This window comes from Camelus dromedarius, chromosome 10 (assembly GCF_036321535.1).
Source record: "Camelus dromedarius isolate mCamDro1 chromosome 10, mCamDro1.pat, whole genome shotgun sequence".
Classification (NCBI taxonomy): Eukaryota; Metazoa; Chordata; class Mammalia; order Artiodactyla; family Camelidae; genus Camelus; species Camelus dromedarius.
Genome location: NC_087445.1, coordinates 69,291,200 through 69,309,974, shown reverse-complemented (window position 1 = coordinate 69,309,974; position 18,775 = coordinate 69,291,200). Strand labels below are relative to the sequence as shown.

The window sequence follows — 18,775 nt, the reverse complement described above, 5'->3', positions numbered from 1 at the left end:
GGGCATGGTTTGAATTTTTTCCCTTCAAGCCTAAATGCCACAGCCTCTATAACTCATAGAGAAAGGAAGAGGACTTGCTTTGTTTAGTCAGTTTTAATGCATTTAAACACAGACACCAAGGACAGTACATGCGTCATTTAAAATATGCACGAAGTTTACCAACGACTGAAGAAGAGCAGAGTGACTGATGAAACTATTGGAGATAAGGCCCCTGTGACAGGCTGGCAGCGGTTCTGACGGCCCCTCCAGGGCAGAGTGAGGGTGCACAAAAACACAAACATGCATATCAAGCATGGCTTTTAGTTAGAAGAGTGGTGAATGTGATTTAAGGGGAGAATTACCTGCAAAGTGGAGCTTGGTAGCTGCTGGTAACCAGAGTGTGCAGGAGAATTTGTGTGCTCTTTTTTTCCAAGATAGCTTGTGAGTGCTCTGCTCTCAGAGTAGAGCTGGGCTGTTTTGCTGCCTGTGACGTTGAAAGTGCTCTGTTCCCATGTTCCGGTTTCTTGGTCCCCCTCCTTTGCCCACTCCTCCCTGATCATTGACCAAACCTCCTCCTTCTGCTTCTGCACCATTCATGCATTTATCTGATGTTCTGTGTACCTCCCTTAGACCAGGCCCTGTGTTGAGCATTAAAGACATTTAAATAAATAAGATTGCAGGTTCCTGGCCTCAAAAAGTATACATTCTGATGGCACATGATACATTGCTTGAGCCTGAGGGTCGGTGGGGAGATCAGTAACTAATTGGAGGAAGAGAAATCTGAGAGCTGGGCCTCAAAGTCTGGGTAAGATTTATATATAGAATACTTATATTCTATATATAAAAAAAGGGTAGGTGTGTGTTTATATATATAAATACACTGTATAATATGTATGTATGAGAAAGAGACGTCTACCTTACAGATACTGCAGGTTTGGTTCCAGACCAAAGTAATAAAGTGAGTATTGCAATAGAGCAAGTCACATGAATTTTTTGGTTTCCTAGTGCCATAAAATTAATGTGTGTACTATACCATAGTCTATTAAGTGTGCACTTAGCATTATGTCTTCAAAAACAATGTATCTACCTTAAAAAAATGCTTTATCGCTAAAAAAGGCTAATGATCATCTGTGCCTTCAGCGGGTCGTAATCTTTTTGCTAGTGGGGGTTCTTGCCTCCATTTTGATGGCTGCCAACCGACCAGGGTGGTGGTGGCTGAAGGTTGAGGTGGCTGTGACAGTTTCTTAAAATAAGACAGCATGAAGTTTGCTGTATCAGTTGATTTTTTTCCTTCATGAACGATTTCTCTGTAGCATGAGATGCTGTTTGATAGAATTTTACCCACAGTTGAACTTCTTTCAAAATTAAAGTCAGTTCTCTCAAACCCTGCTGATGCTTTATCAACTAAGTTTATGTAATATTCTAAATCCTTTGTTGTCATTTCAACAGTAATCATAGCATCTTCACTAGGAGTAGATTTCATCTCAAGAAACCACTTTCTTACTCATCCATAAGAAGCAACTCCTTATCCATTGAAGTTTTATCATGAGATTGTAGCAATTTAGTCACATCTTCAGGTTCCACTTCTAATTCTAGTCCTCTTGCTATTCCCACCACACCTGCAGTTACTTCCTCCACTGGAGTCCTGAACCCCTCAAAGTCATCCATGAAGGTTGGAATCAACTTCTTCCAAAATCCTTAATGTTGATACCTCTTCCAGTGAATCATGAATGTTCTTAATTGCATCTAGAATGGTGAATCCTTTCTAGAAGGTTTCAATTTACTTTGCTCAGATCCACCAGAGGAATCACTATCTATGGGCAGCTATAGCTTTACAAAATATATTTCTTAAATAGTTAGACTGAAAGGTTGTAATTAATCCTTGATCCATGGGCTGCAGAATGGCTGTTGTGTTAGCAGGCATGAAAACAACATTAATGTCAATACACATCTCCCTCAGAGCTCTTGGGTGATAGGTGCTTTGTCAGTGAGCAGTAATATTTTGAAAGGAATCTTTTTTCCTGAGCAGTAGATTCCCACAATGGGCTTAAAATATTTAAGAAACCATATTGTGAACAGATGTGCTGTCATTTGGGCTTAGTTGTTCCATTTATAGAGCATAGTTAGATTTAGCATAATTCTTAAGGGCTCTAGGATTTTCAGAATGGTAAATGAGCATTGGCTTCAACTGAAAGTCGCCAGCTGCATTAGCTGCTAACAAGGGAGTAGGCCTGCCTTTTGAAGCTTTGAAGCCAGACGTTGGCTTCTCTTCTCTAGCTATGAAAGTCCTAGATGGCATCTTCTTCCAGTATAAGGCTGTTTGGTGTACATTGAAATTTTGTTTAGTGTAGCCACCTTCATGAATTATCTTAGCTACATCTTCTAGGCAACTTACTGCAGCTTCTTCATCAGCACTTGTCTCACCTCACACTTTGATGTTTTGGAGACTGCATCTTTCCTTAAACCTCACGGACCAACCTCTGCTAGCTTCAATCTTTTCTTCTGCAGTTTCCTCACCTCTCTCAGCCTTCACAGAACTGGAGAGGGTTAGGGTCTTGCTCTGGGTTAGGCTTTGGCTTAAGGAAGTGTTGCTGGTTTGATCTCCTATCTAGACTGCTAAAACTTTCTCCATATCAGCAGTAAGGCTGTTTTGCTTTCTTATCTCATGTATTCACTGGAGTAACACTTTTAATTTCTTTCAAGAACGTTTCCTTCACATTCATAACTTGGCTAATGCATAGGAGGCCTCCTTTCAGCCTATCTCAGCTTTTGACATGCCTTCCTCACCTTAATCATTTCTAGCTTTTGATTTAAAATGAGAGATGTGTGACTCTTCCTTTCACTTGAACACTTATAGGTGATTGTAGGGTAATTAATTGGCCTAATTTCAATATTGTTGTGAATAGGGAGATCTGAGGAAAGGGAGAGAGACAGGGGAACAGCCAGTCAGCGGAACAGTCAGAAAACACACATTTATCAATTAAGTGTATCATCTTATATGGGTGCCCCAAAATAACTACAGTAGTAACATCAAAGATCACTGATAACAAACCTAATAATAATGAGAAAGTTTGAAATATTGCAAGACTTACCAAAATATGACACAGAGTCACGAAGTGAGCAAATGCTGTTGGAAAAAAAATGATACCAGTAATAGACTTGTTTGGTGCAGAGTTGCCGTAAACCTTCAGTTTGTGTTTAAAAAAAATAAAAGCAGTATCTGTGAGGTGCAATGAAGTGAAGCACAATAAAACAAGATGTGCCTGTATATAGAAAAAACAAAACAAAATTGGAGTGACCTGGCAGAACACCAGTGGCCCCCGTAGCACAGCGTGAGTGGAAGCACACAGGAGACCAGGGGTGGGGGTGGGGGTGTCCGCAAGGCTTCTGAATGGCTCCAGTAAAAGACAAATTTACAGATACTGTGAAGGGTAAATTGGGTAAGGTAGATTATTCAGTCAGTTATTCAGCGTCCCCTGCTGCCCTTTTTGTGCCAGCTGGATATGGAGCTGAGAAAGATAGACCTCAAGGGACTCAGTCTAGTGATTGTCCTTGATAATTTTTCCTTTATCTTATTTCTCTTCCCTTAACCATGGCTTTGTTCCTCCATGTCAGAGAGGAGATCCCCTGTTTGTGACAATGTTTAATAACTTTTCATTGAAAGATACACATATTCAAGGAGCTGGTGTTTCTTCCACATTAGAAAGCCCCACCCATTTCCTGTGTCGTTTTTTCACAGATATCAGGGGTCTGAGCAGTGCCTCGCAGCTGGAACAGTTGAACAAACGATATTGGTACATTTGCCAGGATTTCACCGAATATAAATATACACATCAGCCGAACCGTTTTCCTGACCTCATGATGTGCTTACCTGAGATTCGATACATTGCAGGTAATAATCTGGGTCCTGGGCTTCCAGCCCTTCCTTGCTTTTCTTAGCTTGTGAAGGGGATCAGGAAAGCAGTGTTTTCAAGATGCTGATGACAGGCCATCACCAGCTGAATAAAAGAGGCACTACCCTTGCCCTCAGAAAAGTTATGTTATAATGAGAAGTTTGTTTTTTCTTTGTAGGGAGGAGAATCTAACATTTTCTAAGCTCCTGGGATGTGCAGGGTACTTTGTGGCCTGATGTTATTTAATCTCAGAAAAATTTTTGCAAGGCTGGTTGGTGATATTATGGCCATTCTGTGGATGGGGAAACAGGCTCAGAGTTTCTCATTAAGTTCATTTCTTGAACTATATACTTTAAAAGGGTGGATCTTATTGTATGTAAACTATATCTCAGTTTTTAAAATTAACTTTATTTCATAGGATTGCCTATAGGTTTTTAGTGATCATTTATTTATAGTGATATCTTTAAAACAGTCCTCAAAAATCCTATGTTTGTAAAAGACTTTTTGTTTTGTGGTTCTGACCGTCTTATGAGCTTCTTGACATTTAAATAGCTCCATTTCTACATAAAATCCTGGCTTTTGTTGTTGTTGCTTTATTTCATTTAGTAAAGATTCTTGTTTATAGCTATATATATGGAGGGGCAGCTAAAAAATGTGACCTCTAGGCTGAACTTGTTCCTGTGTAATTCAGCATTAAATACAATTTTGATGAAAAAAATTTTCAATCTGTCAAAGGAATTTTTTCCTACTTTTTGGGGCCACCGAGTAGTCTAGGAGACGTGAACTAGCCCTAAACTATTGGAATCTTAGGAACATTTTGCTAGTTTATGACTCAGCATTTTCAAAACTGTTCTGCCAAAGTGGAATATTAATCAGGTGCTCTATGAAAGGAAGGGAAGTCAGTAATTACGCCCTGCTCGCCCTGGCAGAGCTGGGCCGTCAGCCCTAGCGGCGCTTAGTCACCTGGGAAGCCTTTACGAAATGTCTGTGCTTGGGTTACACCTCCAGAGATTCAGATTTAACTGGTATAGCGTGGAGCCTGGGCATCAGTATTTTTAAAAAAAAACCTAAGGTACTGTCAGGGAGAAGAACCATAGCCTCAGATATTTACAAAGCACGGTAGCACGCTGAGCACTGTGAGACATCCTCCGATAGAGAAACACTTTTTAACCCTGAATTTCTCAATTTATTTGACCCTGTAACCACCCTTTTTTCCTCAGTATTTTTATTAACCCATTATACTTTCTGAAGAGCAATGCTTTCTAGAATGCTAGTTAAAGAACCTACCAGGAAATAAAACAGGATATGTTTTTCATGGTATTTTAGCTCTAAGAGGAATGTAGGAATACCTCTCAGTTTCAGATTCCTTATCTGTAAAATGGGGGGAAAAGTAATTATCATACAGAAATATTGTGAAAATTAAATGAATTAATGCATTTTAAAATACAGTGATTATAGCTTGCACCGTTACTAGATTCCCTAGGGCGCCAAAATGAGTCCGAGTATCAGGACGCCGGCCTAGTCTGTCTCACCTCTGTAATGCTCCCGGCACTTTCCTTGCCCCAGTCACTCAAACAGGCGACGTTCTCCCTTCACCAGCCCGAGAGGAGGCAGACACGCCCTTCCCCTAGTGTCCACCGCTTACTCTTCTTTTCCCACCTTTTCCCAGGAAAGATGGTGAACGTACCCCTGGAGCAGCTGCCCCTCCTCTTTAAGGTGGTGCTGCATTCCTGCAAGACAAGTGTGGGCAAGGAGTGACCTGTCCCCAGCACCCCTCCTCCGGCCAGCCACAACGCCTGGGGTGGGCAGGACGGGCTCCAGAGGAAAGAGCCAGAGAGACCAAGGTGGAGGCTGTGGAGCAGCGTTGCCAATTGCCTCCAGAGCAAGAAGAGTGTTTGTTTGTTTGTCTGTTTTTTTAACCTCATTTTTCTATATATTTATTTCACGACAGAGTTGAATGTATGGCCTTCAACATGATGCACATGCTTTTGTATGAATGCAGCCGATGCATTTCCTTGCAGTTTACAGAATGTGAAGATGTTTAATGTTACAGTGTTGTCATTGTTTAGAGATAGTTCTTTTGTATTTTGAGGGAGAGGGTGGGATGGGGCTGAGATGACTATTTCCATAATGTTGACAAAGATGACTACCTCAGTGGAAAGGGAGGGGTGTGACCATCCCTACTTTTTCTGCAATTTCTCAGCAGACTCATATATCTGTCAGAGAGCGAACTGCCTTTTTCTAGCCGCAGAATTGACAGGTAAAAGAGCACACTGTAAAAGGGAAAGTAGTGTGCGGAGGTTTACCTGGCAAAGTGTGTGCGACATTGGGGGCAGGGCAGGAGATGAGGATTTAGCCATCTCTTTTCTTTGGAAAGCATAAAAGCTGAGAGAGTCAGGCATGGTGACCAAATCTAGGTTAGGTGTCCTCCCTCCAAACAAGTCCTCAGGGAGAAGGGTTTCTATTCTCGCACCACTCTGGGGGGCTCCGCTCCCCACCATCCATAGCACCACTACTGATTTCTGCCACTGTCACTTTTTCTCCCAGGCAAAGTCCTGGCAATAAGCTAAGTCTTGGGGCTTGCCTCCCAGCTCCGTCGGGGCTCACGGCTACCTAGATTCCTCTCCTGGATCTGCCAAGACCTGCTGTCCTCAGGCTCCTTGCCTCTCCCTTATAAATTTGACTTCCTATTGGCCCTTTGAAAAAACAACCATACCAATTGTCATGATCTGAATCCTGGTGCCCACTACTGATTTATTCTCCTTTCACCTTCAAAACATAGTGTGACAAAGGCCAGACTGCTAATAGAATGAACACTTCTCCTTTGGAATTCCCTGCTTCTTCCCCACCCCATCCCCTTCCACCCTCAGGTCTGAATCCAAAACTACACACAGCCTCTTTTTCAAGCAGTAGGAACATTTACGCATCTGCCGACCAGAATTTTTGCCGCTACATTCTGCTCCAGGCTCTCCTGATCTCTCCAAAATGAGTCCAGGCTTCCTCCGAAGAGAAAGCCCAAGGTCCAGAATGGCTCAGTTGCCCCTTAGAGCCTGGCTGACCGAGGCCTGGAGGGCTGGAGTCCAGAGCTCCTGGGAGGGAAGGGGGGCTTTAAACTACCTCACGTTCCTAAAGGCCTGGCTGCCCCTCTGCAGATACGGCCTGGACCCCTTGTTCTTCTACTACCTGCCCCGCCTAGCCCCGGGAAGTGTTTCTTACCCTCTTGGCTTTGACCAGTGGTCACACCAGGTCTGTCGTGGAACTCTTTCAGGTGTTTTTCTCTTCTCTGCCTCACTGCAGCAATTGTCGCTGCCTAAACCCGGGTACCTCCCAGAGCCAGTGTAGCAGACAGACCACGTAGCTGGGTACAGACCTTGGGTGGGCCTGAGGGGCCTACAGCACCTCCTTTTGCATATTTAGTCAAAGGCCGTTTGCTCTCTTCCCAGCTCAGCCTAGCACACTTACTCAGAGGGCCACCATACTGCGTGCGTATCAGGTAGTCTGTAATTGTGATTTTTCCTTTCCGGTGAAATGTTACGGGTACCAGCAGAGTGATGATTTTGTCACTTGATGGATCTAAAACTCAGAGCATTACTTGTCAGTGCTGTTTCCTCAACGACTCTTGAGAAAGAAAGAAGAAACATGTTCCTCAGGAAAAGCTTCAACCAGAATGTTTTTCACATGTCAGTGGGAAGATTTTTGAGTGTATATCTGTTTATTTCTAAGTTCACAACATTTTTGTTTTTCTGATTTTTTATTTAACCAACTAGATAACATTCTTTGGCTACAGGTCAGACTCCAAGCCACTTTCCTCAAAATAGGGGAGGGTGCACATTTCAGGGACCCCTTCTCCAAGACAGCTCCTGTGTGCAACATCTCTCTTTGCCAGATCTCCATCGGTCAAGTTATTAGTATTTTTTGAAATTGCTTTTCTCTTAATTAAGCATTTTGCCGGTTGTGTTGGGTATCAAAGGAAAATTGCTCTCTGATGAGGCAAGAACACATCTCTTTAATAATGCAGCATTAAACAGAGCAAGTTGTTAATTTGTAGAGTGGGGGAAAGGTTCTGCAAGTTGCCATTGTACAAATCCATTTTTACAAATGTTTGCAGCAGATTCCGCAGAACAAAGAGCCCATTCATTGCCGAGAGCCCTGCAGAATCGCTGAGCCAAGTGGCCGTGTGTTCTGAGCCGGAGCCTGACCTGTGGACCGCCTTTAATGTCTTCTGCACCCAGTCCTTTTATGACATGGGCTTTTTTTAAACAGGGTAAAGTGACTGTGTTGCGTCGCAAACTCAGGTATTATGAGAGGAAGGTAGGAGTATAGCTAGCAGCGTGGAGACATTAGGTCAGCCACTAGATGTATTTGTGAATTCAGTTTGAAGGACACAGAGAAAGGTTGGAGGGGGAGGTTTGGTGTGTTTGTTTTTTGCCTTTCTTCCCATAATGTTTGGTTAACAGGTAGCCTTTTTGCTAGTGGAAAAGAAAAAAGTTGTGCGTGTTGTCTCTAATTCCCCTCTCTTCTGTCCTCTCTCTGATCCCCTGCCACCAACAGCACTCACTTTGAGTGAGACTTTTTCCACCATGAAAAGACGACCATGAAAGCTGTGTGGTAAAGGAGAGTCCTGCCTCCTTGCGCTGCACTGAAACATACAAGCCTTTCCCTTCCTTTCCCTTTAGATGTTTCCTTGACCCAAGACAAAGGTTTGGAATCTTGGAACTTTAACTACAGCTCATGCTCTCTGTCTCCTTTGTAGACTTTTGGAGTCTTTCACAAGGTTTGGTGGTCTTGTCCTGAGTCTGGAGAAACTCGCCAGAACCTGTCTCAAAGCACTCCACCTGGCTCAGAGGATCCCCAGGCCCTAGCCCGATCCATAAGTGAGGTGGGAGAGAGAGAAGGCAGCAGGCAGGAGCTTCTCTGCCCTGGTCCCAGATCCAGAGGGGGGAATGGAGGGAACCTAGGGGTCTCCACGACATCACTGACAGTCACCCACTCCACACCATCCTGCCTCGCACCTGCCACCCCTTCTCAGGGAAGAGAGTCCTGCCGTGGCCGGTGTGCCACCAGGTCCTAAGAGCCCTGGGCTCTCTGAGCTAGCTGCTTTGCTCTACTACCTGTTTCCTACCTTTGTTTGTTCTCAGTTTTCTGGGGAATGGGACAGATGGAGACAGACAGACCCAGTATGGGCAACATCTAGGCCATGTCCAGGGTTGGCCAAAGTGAAGGGACACTGGCCTCCCAGCAGGACAGGAAGCTGAGCAGTGGTTCCAAGTCTTTAGCTCTGGGCCCCTGGTCTATGTCTTTTTTTCCATGTTGCTTTTTAAATTTTTGCAATTGTTTTAAGAAATCCAGTCTTTTAGATCAGCCTTTTTATTAAACTTTAAATTTTTCTGTATTGATATTTTTAAAAGTAAAAAACAACCCCCCCCCCAAAAAAAAAGCCAGAAAACAAACCAAAAAAAAAAAAACTATAAACAAAAAACCCACCACTGTTTCCCCGACTTGATCCATAAGGGTCCCCCTGCACTCCCCTCTGCCTTTGCAGTTGATCATCCCTCCCTTTTTCCTCAGCTTGAAGCATCTACGTGCAGTGTCTGTTAAATGATGTTTTATCTGTGTCTCAGGATAAGAAACGGCAATCATTCCACCAGGTGCTGGAAACTGGTTAGCCTTGAGGCAAGGGTTTCTAGGGCCACAGCTCAGGGATGTGTATTTAATTACAGGGTCCCCAGAAACCCCTCTTTTGGCTACCACAAGCAACGACTTCTTTTCTGGGCTTGGGAGCCAGACCTGGACAGTTTCCTCAGAGGCAGGGGCCCCCCCTTTGGCCAGAGGTGGGCTGCCTTGAGACCTGAAGTCCTCTGGCTGTCCTGCAACATGAGCTGCAGTGGTCCCACCTCTGCCAGCTCACCAGATGCCTGATCCCTCTGCCCAGTCCAGTCCCCGTCTGGTCTGCCTCCCCTGTGCCTGCAGCCCTGAATGAGCCGCAGCCTGCTCAGGAATCCATTGCAGACTCAAAGGGAAGCTGTGAATCAGGCCGGAGCTTGCTCCAAGCACAAGAAAAAAGTTGGTTTACTGGTGGAGGCTAGTCTTCCAGATCCTGGAGCCAGCCCTGCCAGCCAAAGGATCATTTTTGCCCTTTGGCGACCATTGTTTTCTCTGAAATGTCTTATAAAATAGGTGATAATGTTGTTGACTCAAATTTCCATGAAAAAGAAAAAGAAAAAAAAAAAAACTACCTCTTGAGTGACATCCTGGTCGATTCCTCTCTGAAGAATCTTGTGGGAAAAGAATACTGTAGCTCCTGCTCTGTTTACATGTTTCTGTCGGGAAAGAAACCTCTCCTGCCCTGGGGTGTTGGTGTTTTTGTCTGTGTTGCCATCCCAGGCCTGCGATAGGGGCTTGTGGCTGCGTTGTAATGTCTGGGCCATGTCTGAGGAGACCTTCCCACCTGCCCAGCCAGGGACTGGCCACCCCTTGAAGAGGCCTCCATTTCCTTCCTGTGATCCAAGGCACAGGGGAGTGCCGCCTCCCATGACACCACCTTCAGGAGCTCTGGTGGCATGTGCATCCGTGAGCCTACCTCTGGGCTGCCCACCCAGTGCCCACAGCTACCCACAGTCCTGTACAGGAATCGAGTAAACAGGATGTCTCTGAGCCCTTGTCCCCAAAGGGCCGGCCAAGGGCTGCCCGCCAAGCTGGCTCCATCAGCCCTGCGTGACCAAATGGTCGTTGGCGGGCTCTGCTACCCAGGCCCTCTGCTACCTCCCACCCTGCCATCTGGCAAGGGATGGGCCCTTTTCTGTGAATTGACTACCTGTGGAAATGTGACCAATTAGTGTGAAATGCATGTTTAGCAAATGTTAGGTACTGTATTTGAACCAATAAATGTGAATCCTTCTGCACATGGCATCTGTTTGTGAAGTGTGTCTGGGGTTCTAAGGAGGGAGGATGGGTTGTCCTAAGGAGCTGGCTGTACCTTCAGACCTGTTGCTTCTGCGTGTAGCTGATACCCACCAGTTCCTACTGCTGAGGGTCTGGCAGAGGGCTGTCTCTCAGAACTGTCTGAATTGATGAGCCAACACTGACTCAGATGTGCCTGCTCTGTGTGGCAGGCACTGTGTTGGGACTTCTTACAAACCTGAACCACCTTCCACTTAAAGAATTATCATCTCCGTGTTACAGTTGAATAAACTAGGGTAAAATGAGGTGAAGGGACTCAACAGCCAGAAAGTGGCGCAACTAGAGAAACTGAGTCAGTGGGAGAGGCAAACAGTCCTTTGCGGTACAGTGGGGTCAGGATTGTGATTAAGGACGTATACGGGGTTGTAAGGGCCCAGAGGAGGGAGTGACTTGCTTTCACAGATAAGTGTTGAAGGTGGGCCTTGAATAAAGTCACCAGACAGAAAGACTAGGTAGAGGGCTCAACAACATGTTTGAAGGCCCAGCTGTGAGTCAGAAACGTGGACTATTCAGGCCTAACAAGGGACTGCCATGGCAGGAATGCTGGCAGATGGGAGGTTTTACCAAGAGTTGATGGAGCCGCACTTGGGAGCCTTGAATGCCACATTCAGGAGTTTGGGGAAGGAAAGAGAGCTACTCTCGTTGACAGCAGTGTGCTGATGGGTGTCCTGTCTATGTCACTGTAGTCCAAGCAGTTAATACCTGTCTTTCCAGAAAATAGATGAGACTTTCTAGAGCTGAGAAAATGGAGGCTCTCAGAGGTCAAGGGCTGTGTCCGAAGTCACACAGGAAATGTCAGAGTCATGACTTGAACCTAGATCTGCCCAACTCAAAAGCCCAACTGTCCTGAGAGAAGTGACAACAGTTGGGGTTGAGGGGTTATGTGAAGACAGATGGGAAAGATGAACGCTCCTCAGTTCGGGAAGATAAAGGTTGAGTCTGATCAAAGTCTATTAAATCCTCATGTGTGAAATGAGGGGAAGCCCAGCTGCCTTCCCGTACCTCGGCCTCCTCCAGCACAAGGGACCAGAGAGCCCTTGAGGTTTGAAAGAGATGGTTTTAGAACAAAGGAAGCGCTGCAGAACTAATTAGTAGGCTCTTCCTTGCCCCGCAAGAGGGAACAGATAAGACACAGAGGTGCAAGGAAGAGAAAGAACGTATTTGCTGAGAGCCTAGTGGGTGCCAGGCACCAGGATCAGTGCTGCACATGCAGTGTCTCCTCGTTGTAATCCTCCTAACAGTTCTGCAAGGCGTAGGCCTCAGCCTCAGTTTACTCATAAGCACGTAGAATGCCACAGACACCGAATTGTGGTTTCTCGGAACACAGGCAACCCACAGGTGGCTCCGTGGAAAAAGAAGTAGGAGTTCTGCTGAAAATCTGGGAAATGCTGCGCTCACTTTGCCTTCCTCCCATCGATTCCCAACCTTCGTTAGTCTATTAAAGGCTCTGAGAAGTCTTACCTGAAGAAGCTTTAATTTTGTATAGCCCAGGGTCTACCGAAAGCACCTGAACATGGAACGTTCTTTCTTCCTGTTAAAATTCTGTTGGGATGGTGTTCCATGGAATAAAATTTAAGACACTGCCCTAAATTTCTAAATTGCTACTTAACTAATACTGAGCTTTTGGTTTCTTTGAGTGCCAGGCAATAGCCTGGAAGTAAAGAATAATAAAGTAATTAATATAAACAGCAAGGCCAAGTGCTATGCTAATAAGCATTTTATGTCCATTCAATTACTGATTCCTCAAGGCCACCCTATGAGGTTGATGTTGTAATGATCCCATTTTACAGATAAAGCAGTGGCCCAGAAAGGGGTAAGTAATTTGTCTAAGGTTACTTAACTTGTATGGAACTAAAGGAATGACTGTAAACGAGCACTGATTGACAGCCTGCTATCAGGATCTGCTGAGCCCCTTATTCTTCCGCAAACCCTCTGAGGTGAGATCATCTCTGTAACTGAAGAGGAAAGAGGGCAGCTCTGGGTTACGTCAGAGTCTGAAGCCAGAAACCCCTAGAAATGGTGGGCGGGAGAGGGTGTGGGGATGAGGTTGGATGTGGCTACGTGGAGCCCTCTCCCAGGGATCATTTTCCTCAGGCAGCTTGTTGACATCAACCAGGGGTCTCGCCACCTGAGTTCGAATTCCAGCCCTTTTCCTTGTATGTGGCCTTGACCCAGATGATGCCTCTGTGATCCTCACTTTCCCTGGCAGATAAATGGAGATAACAGTGCTGTGTCTTAGGGGTGTAAGGAGGGTTCACTGTGGCTGGTTCAAAGTAGGGACTCAATGAAGTCATTCCATAAAGGAAGCTGTGTGAGGGGAGCTGTAGCCCCTCATACCCCAATGGCAGAAAACTAGGAGAGCCAGAAGCCGCCGGTCTGACTTTGCCCGGCCTTGGCCTGGCTGCCCACCACGGTTTTAGGTCCACAGTGGTAATCAGCCTGAGATCCTGTGGCAAAAGTGCCCAACAGTCAGGCCCAGGGCTCTTGGAGTCTTGTTCCCTTAGCAACAAATTTCACCATGGAGACCACAGCCCCATCCTTGCCCTCCCTGCAAGCTCCCTCTCCACAGACCTTCGTGTTCCACACCTAGTCCAAGGAGCAGTGTGTCAACTAAGGAAAGCTTCAAGGAGGCTCTTCCTCAGGCTGGGGAATTTGAGCCACAGCCAACAAGAGAGACGAAGGGAGCTTCTATTTTTTGTGTCTACTGTATGCCTGACGAGCTTCTGAGGAGGCTACGTATGTGGTCTCATTTGGGTTGAAAACCAGGCCACTTGCCCTATTTTACATAGGTGGAAACTGAGGCCCAAGGAGATGAGATGGACCAGCTCAAAGTGTTGGAGCTGAGACTTGAATCCACGGTTTCTGATCCAGGAACCCCTTTTTTCTCTGCAGCTCTCCACCTCCACATGCATTGTCAAGACACAGCCTCCAGCCTCAGTCTGGGGAGGGTTGGATGGCTGGGCAAATCCTGTGCCCTAGGCCCCGGCTGGTAGCGCAAGCAACAGCCAGCAGCCTTCTGAGGTCGGGGCTGGGCTCTGGGAGCAGCAGCAGTGGAGGAACTGCACTATTTTAAGCCAGGGCCAGCAGGCCCCATGTGGGCACAGGGAGGGTGGCCTCGGGCCCTTGGCCAGCTTCCTGGAAGTCACCATGGCCTCCCTCCTCTCCCCTGAGCAGCTTTTTGAGGCAGTCACTTCCCTACAAACAGGAAGGAGGCTCTCAGGCTTAGAGACCTCCAACCCCAGCTTCCGCCTTCTACCCCCGGGGCTCTGCTGCACAGGGGAGCTCCCCAGCTCCAGACCCTGATCTGTGTCCATTATCTGGGCTGTCTCTTAGCAGGTGGGTGGGAGGAGGTCTGGATTTCTGTTGCTTGAGCTTCCACAGTTCACCCATTACAAGTCTAAGGCCTCCACTTGCCCGAGATCTCTGCCCTCTTGCCTACAGCCTGATTTCTCATGTACATTCCTATTGAGGCTGGCCACCATGAGCCAGAGAGAAGAGCAGAGGTGTCCCCAGAGTCAGTCCCACTCAAGGACCTGAGAGAGAGGCGGACTAAGAGCCAGCAGCAGAAACAAACTGGGACATTCTCAGAGAAAGATGGGGGCAAAAACTGACAAACACAGATTGACTGTGGCTGAGTCAAAAGCAGAGAGAGAGAGACAGCTGCAAAGAGCTGGGGCCAAGAGGCCAGTGGGGGTCTCTTGAGTGGTTGCTCCTGACCACCCCCAAGCACAGGCACTGTCTCAGGACTGTGGGGGGCCCACTGGCTGCACAGCTGAAGAGGAATGTGGGGAGCAAGGCTGGGTCACCCCTTGAGGGCCAAGCGCGTGCACTGTGAGATAAACTACCCCAGGAAGAGGGCCCCAGCTGCGACTGCACGCTCCAGGAGCACGGCGGGGAGGCCCAGGCCCAAGGCTGGAGCCCAGCCCTGCCAGACACCCAGCTCCTGCAACTCCTCCTGAGGGTCTCCACCAGGCCTCATAGTCTGGAAGGTCCAGGGACCCTCAGCTCAGCCCTGGAGGACGTGCAGATTCCCATCCATAGAAGAGCAGGCGGGGGGGGTCCTAGGGAGCCTCACTTCTCCAGCTCTGGCTACAGTTCTGGCTCAGGTCAGGGGGCCAGGGGGCGGGGGGGCGGGGGGGCTCCAGCGGAGAGGCACTGTGGTGCAGCAGCTGTGAGCAGGACCATGAGTTGTCCCCATATGGCTTTGCTCCCTCTTGTGCACGAGTGTGGTCTGTGTGCGAGTGTCCACGTGCTTCCTCACTTACAGGGGTATGCACAGAGTTACATTTCCAAGTGTTGCCAGGAGTCCCACTCTGCCTCCTCAAGTCCTTCCTCTCAGACTAGAAAAGGAGCCCCAGAGGCACCTGGTCTCTCCCGCCCCCATTAGGTGGTCCAGCCCCAAGAGCCATGAGGCAGAGGGGGAAGAGCAATCAGGTCTATTGCTGTCCCCCTGCCCCCCTCCTCACGCTGCAGCTGAGGCTCCCGCCGGCCACGGCCTTGACCCGGCACTATGGACTTCTCTGACATTGGCATCGGATCTGAACATCTGGCAGCGGGCTGATAAGGGGTGCAGCGGAAACAGCCTCTGCTGCTGCCAGCAGCCCCACCCCCTCCGCTGCCCTGCAAGGGGTCTTCACAGCCACACTTGCTGCCTCCAGCTCAGGGCCCCTGCCCTTCTCTTCTCGTTCTTTGCCTCAGGCTCTCTCTCTCTCTCTCTCCCTCCCCTTCTCTCTCTCTCCCCCCCAACTGCCTCATTTCTTCTCTCATTCCTTCTGCACCCCCATTACCCTTTACTCTCTGTCTCTGTCCCTCTCTCTGACCATCTCTGGGTCTGTTACATTGTCAGTGGTTCTCCCTTTCCTCTCATTTTCTGCCTCATTGTTTCTATGACTTCTTTTTCTGTCTGTCTTTCTACGCTGTACCCCAACCCCAGCCTGATAGTTCTGTCTCTTCTCCATTTCAGTTTCTGGGTCTCTGGTTTGTTTGTTCCTTGTTCCACCTCCAGGAAATAGGCCTGGCACTTTGGGAAAGTCCCCACTTAGAAGAGAGACCCTGGGCTTTGTTTGCTTCGGGATGGAGGGAGGGGGAGCCTGGGTCAGGCTACATCCCTTCTCCTTCCCCTCTGGGGGGGTCTCATGGCCTGGGACCACCTGGGCTGGAGCTGGAAGGAAAGGACGAATAGGCCACCCAGGGGCTCTGGCAGGGTGGAGAGGACTGTGTCTGCAAGCCCAGGTTCTGGACTCCCGCTGCCTGGATTTGAATCCTGATTCCATCACACCCTTGTTCTGTGACTTTGGGAAGATGCTTCATCTCTCTGAGCCTGAGTTTCCTCATCTCTCAAATGCTGCTCAGGGAGGTGAGGGGAAAATACTACCTACTTCCCAGGATGGTAGAGAGGGTTTGAGACTGGCCACAGGTGGGAACTGAGCACATAGGAGGCACTTTTGTGTCAGGGCCTTGCCACTCCCAGCATGCCTCATCCAGTAAGGGTGAGGACAGAGGGGCTGGCACAGAGGAAGAGGATGTCAGTAAACATATTCAGGGTGATTGGAGTGAGGAGCACCCAGACCAAGTGGTGGAAAGTGACAGCCGACTGCATATAGGGAAGGCAGCAGAACAGGAGAACAGGAAACAGAACTCTCCATGTACAGGAAGCATGCGGGCAACAGCAAGAAGTCATTCAACAAACACTCACTGATGCTGGCTCTGTGCTGACTGCTGCAGACTCAGAAATAAATCAGCCCTGAGCCTTTCCTTGAGGGTTCCCCAGGCTGGGGTGAGTCACCCCATCACAGAAGGGCAAACAGTGTTCAGGAGGATGTTGCAATCTCAGACTCAACCCAGAAAGGGCCACTAAGGACAGACCTGCCAGTCCTTCTGCTGGTTTGTTTGTATTTTGCTAACATTTATGGAGCACATATGACATGTCAGGCAGCCACTGAGTATGTTGCATATGTTGTCTCATTTTGTCCCCATTTTATGGAGAGGATGTGAGGCCCGGAGAGGGGAAGCAACTGGTCCCAGGTCACACAGCTAGAACATGGCAGAACCGGGATTTAAGACTCTTCCACTAGCCCCTCATCAGTTCTCCTTCTCCAGACTCAAGGCCTCATGAGGAAACTGGCAAAGCCAGGCTGGCTCTTTCAATGGTGCTGTGATGTTTAAAGACCCTGTTCTGTCATGTTTAAGAAGGTGGGGAAAGCACTTTTGCACTTCTCTTGATGAGAGACTTTGTCAGGTAGGTTTAGAATGACAATATATCTATGGTTTGTAAAAAATTGGTTTAAATGTTTTAAAACTTTATCCCCAAAACTTTGCAAAATATTCCATTGAAATAGTTGCAAAGGACTATGATTGTTTGTTGTTTGTTGTTGTTACACGTATGTGATATGTTGGTGATATAGGTATTTGCTGGAATATTTCCTTTTTAAATTCAGAGGATGAGTGGTATTAATCCTGAAGCAAAACCATTATATTAAAATGGGGAGACTAGTTATGTTTAGTGATATGCAAGAGAAGTGCATCTTGTAAGAAATCCTAGGGGTAAAAAAGACATAATTATGAGACCATGCACTTTGGAGAATAAGCTGCAAATTATGTCAGAGGTAGAATTAGAAGTAGAGTATATTGAGTCAGTTATGATTGTCAGTAAAATTTTTTCTGTATTTTCACACACAAAAAAACAGCCTTAACCTATTGTGTCAATCATTCACATTATATGTAAATCAAATCATCGTGCTGTATGCCTTGAACTTATACAGAGATGTATGTTTATTATTTCTCAATAAAACTGGGAAAAAATGTTTTAAGTGGCACACTGAGGAAGACACACTGGGTTTTAAATACAGTTGGCTTTAGTTCTCCAGAAAAATCCCTCCCATCCCAAGCCAGACAAGTGAAGTGTTCTGTGTGATTTACTTATTTCCTCAAATGAGGAGAGGGCTGTGTGTGGGTTAGCCACAGTGATTGCCCATGGTCCCCCTGTGCCCCTCCCCACGCCCTAGGATGAAAGGCTGGGAAGCCAATCCTCCGAGGACAGAGACTTCTTTCCTGTTCTTCCCTTTTCTCCAGTGCCTGGACCAGTGCTGGGCACCTAGTGTGCCCTCAGTGAGTGTGAGATGAAAGAAGGAGTGCACGAAAGAGTGAGTCATGGGGGGAGGGCATAGCTCACTGGTAGAGTGTGTGCTTAGCATGCACGAGGTACTGGGTTCAAGCCCTGGTACCTCCATTAAAAATAAATAAATAAATAAACCGAATTACCCCCCCAAATAAAATAATAATAATAAAATAAAACAAACAAACAAAAGCATTAAAAAAAAAAGAGTCATGCATGGGAGCGGTGCAGAGCAGAGTGATTTGTGCCCTCCAGGACCAGGACCTGTGTGGGCCTGGAGATTGGACAGGGTCACTCCCAGCTGTGCGGGGAGGCCTGGCCTTCTAGACAAAACCCCCTTCCCTCTGCCCTGTCCTGTCTATCCTGGTCTAGCTACCCACTTGGCCCACCCTGGGCCAAATGGCCCTGGCAGCATTCTCAGCCCAGCCTCAGCTTTCCTAGCTATCGACAAGCAACAGCAGCCCGCGGTGGGTGGTAACACTCAGAGAAGCCAGCGTAGAATGCACACACAAGGAGGTGTTCGGTCAGCTCACCTGCTTGCCTTCCGTCCCCCTCTTCCTTTCTTCACCTTCTGGAAGAGTAGAAAAGACCAGGCCAGAGCAGCAGGGCCACTTGGTCAAGTCATCCATACCCTGCCTCCACACCAGCCCTACCTGACTCCACTCCCATGTCTGGGCCAGGATGGACCCCGCAGGGCCAGGCCCCAGGGAGGTAGCCATTCAAGGGGAGAGAGGCTGGGCTGTAGGCCGGTGGGGGAGCTGCCCATAAATCAGGCCCCACTCCCACCCAGTCGCTAACAAGCGGGGCTGCCTACCCGCCTACGTGGGGT

At 47.5% G+C, this 18,775-nt stretch overlaps 1 protein-coding gene across 2 annotated transcripts in view; it reads left to right on the top strand.

Annotated features, from left to right (window-relative positions):
- The window catches only part of NR6A1 (nuclear receptor subfamily 6 group A member 1), a 204,165-nt gene extending 193,391 nt beyond the window's left edge, over positions 1–10,774 (top strand). For both annotated transcript variants that reach the window (XM_031450436.2, XM_064490505.1), the window contains exons 9-10: positions 3,719–3,871; positions 5,542–10,774. In XM_031450436.2, coding sequence (XP_031306296.2) covers positions 3,719–3,871; positions 5,542–5,630 — 242 coding nt within the window. In that variant the 3' untranslated portion in view covers positions 5,631–10,774. The remainder of the gene's footprint in view (positions 1–3,718; positions 3,872–5,541) is intronic.
- The last annotated feature ends 8,001 nt before the right edge of the window (positions 10,775–18,775 follow it).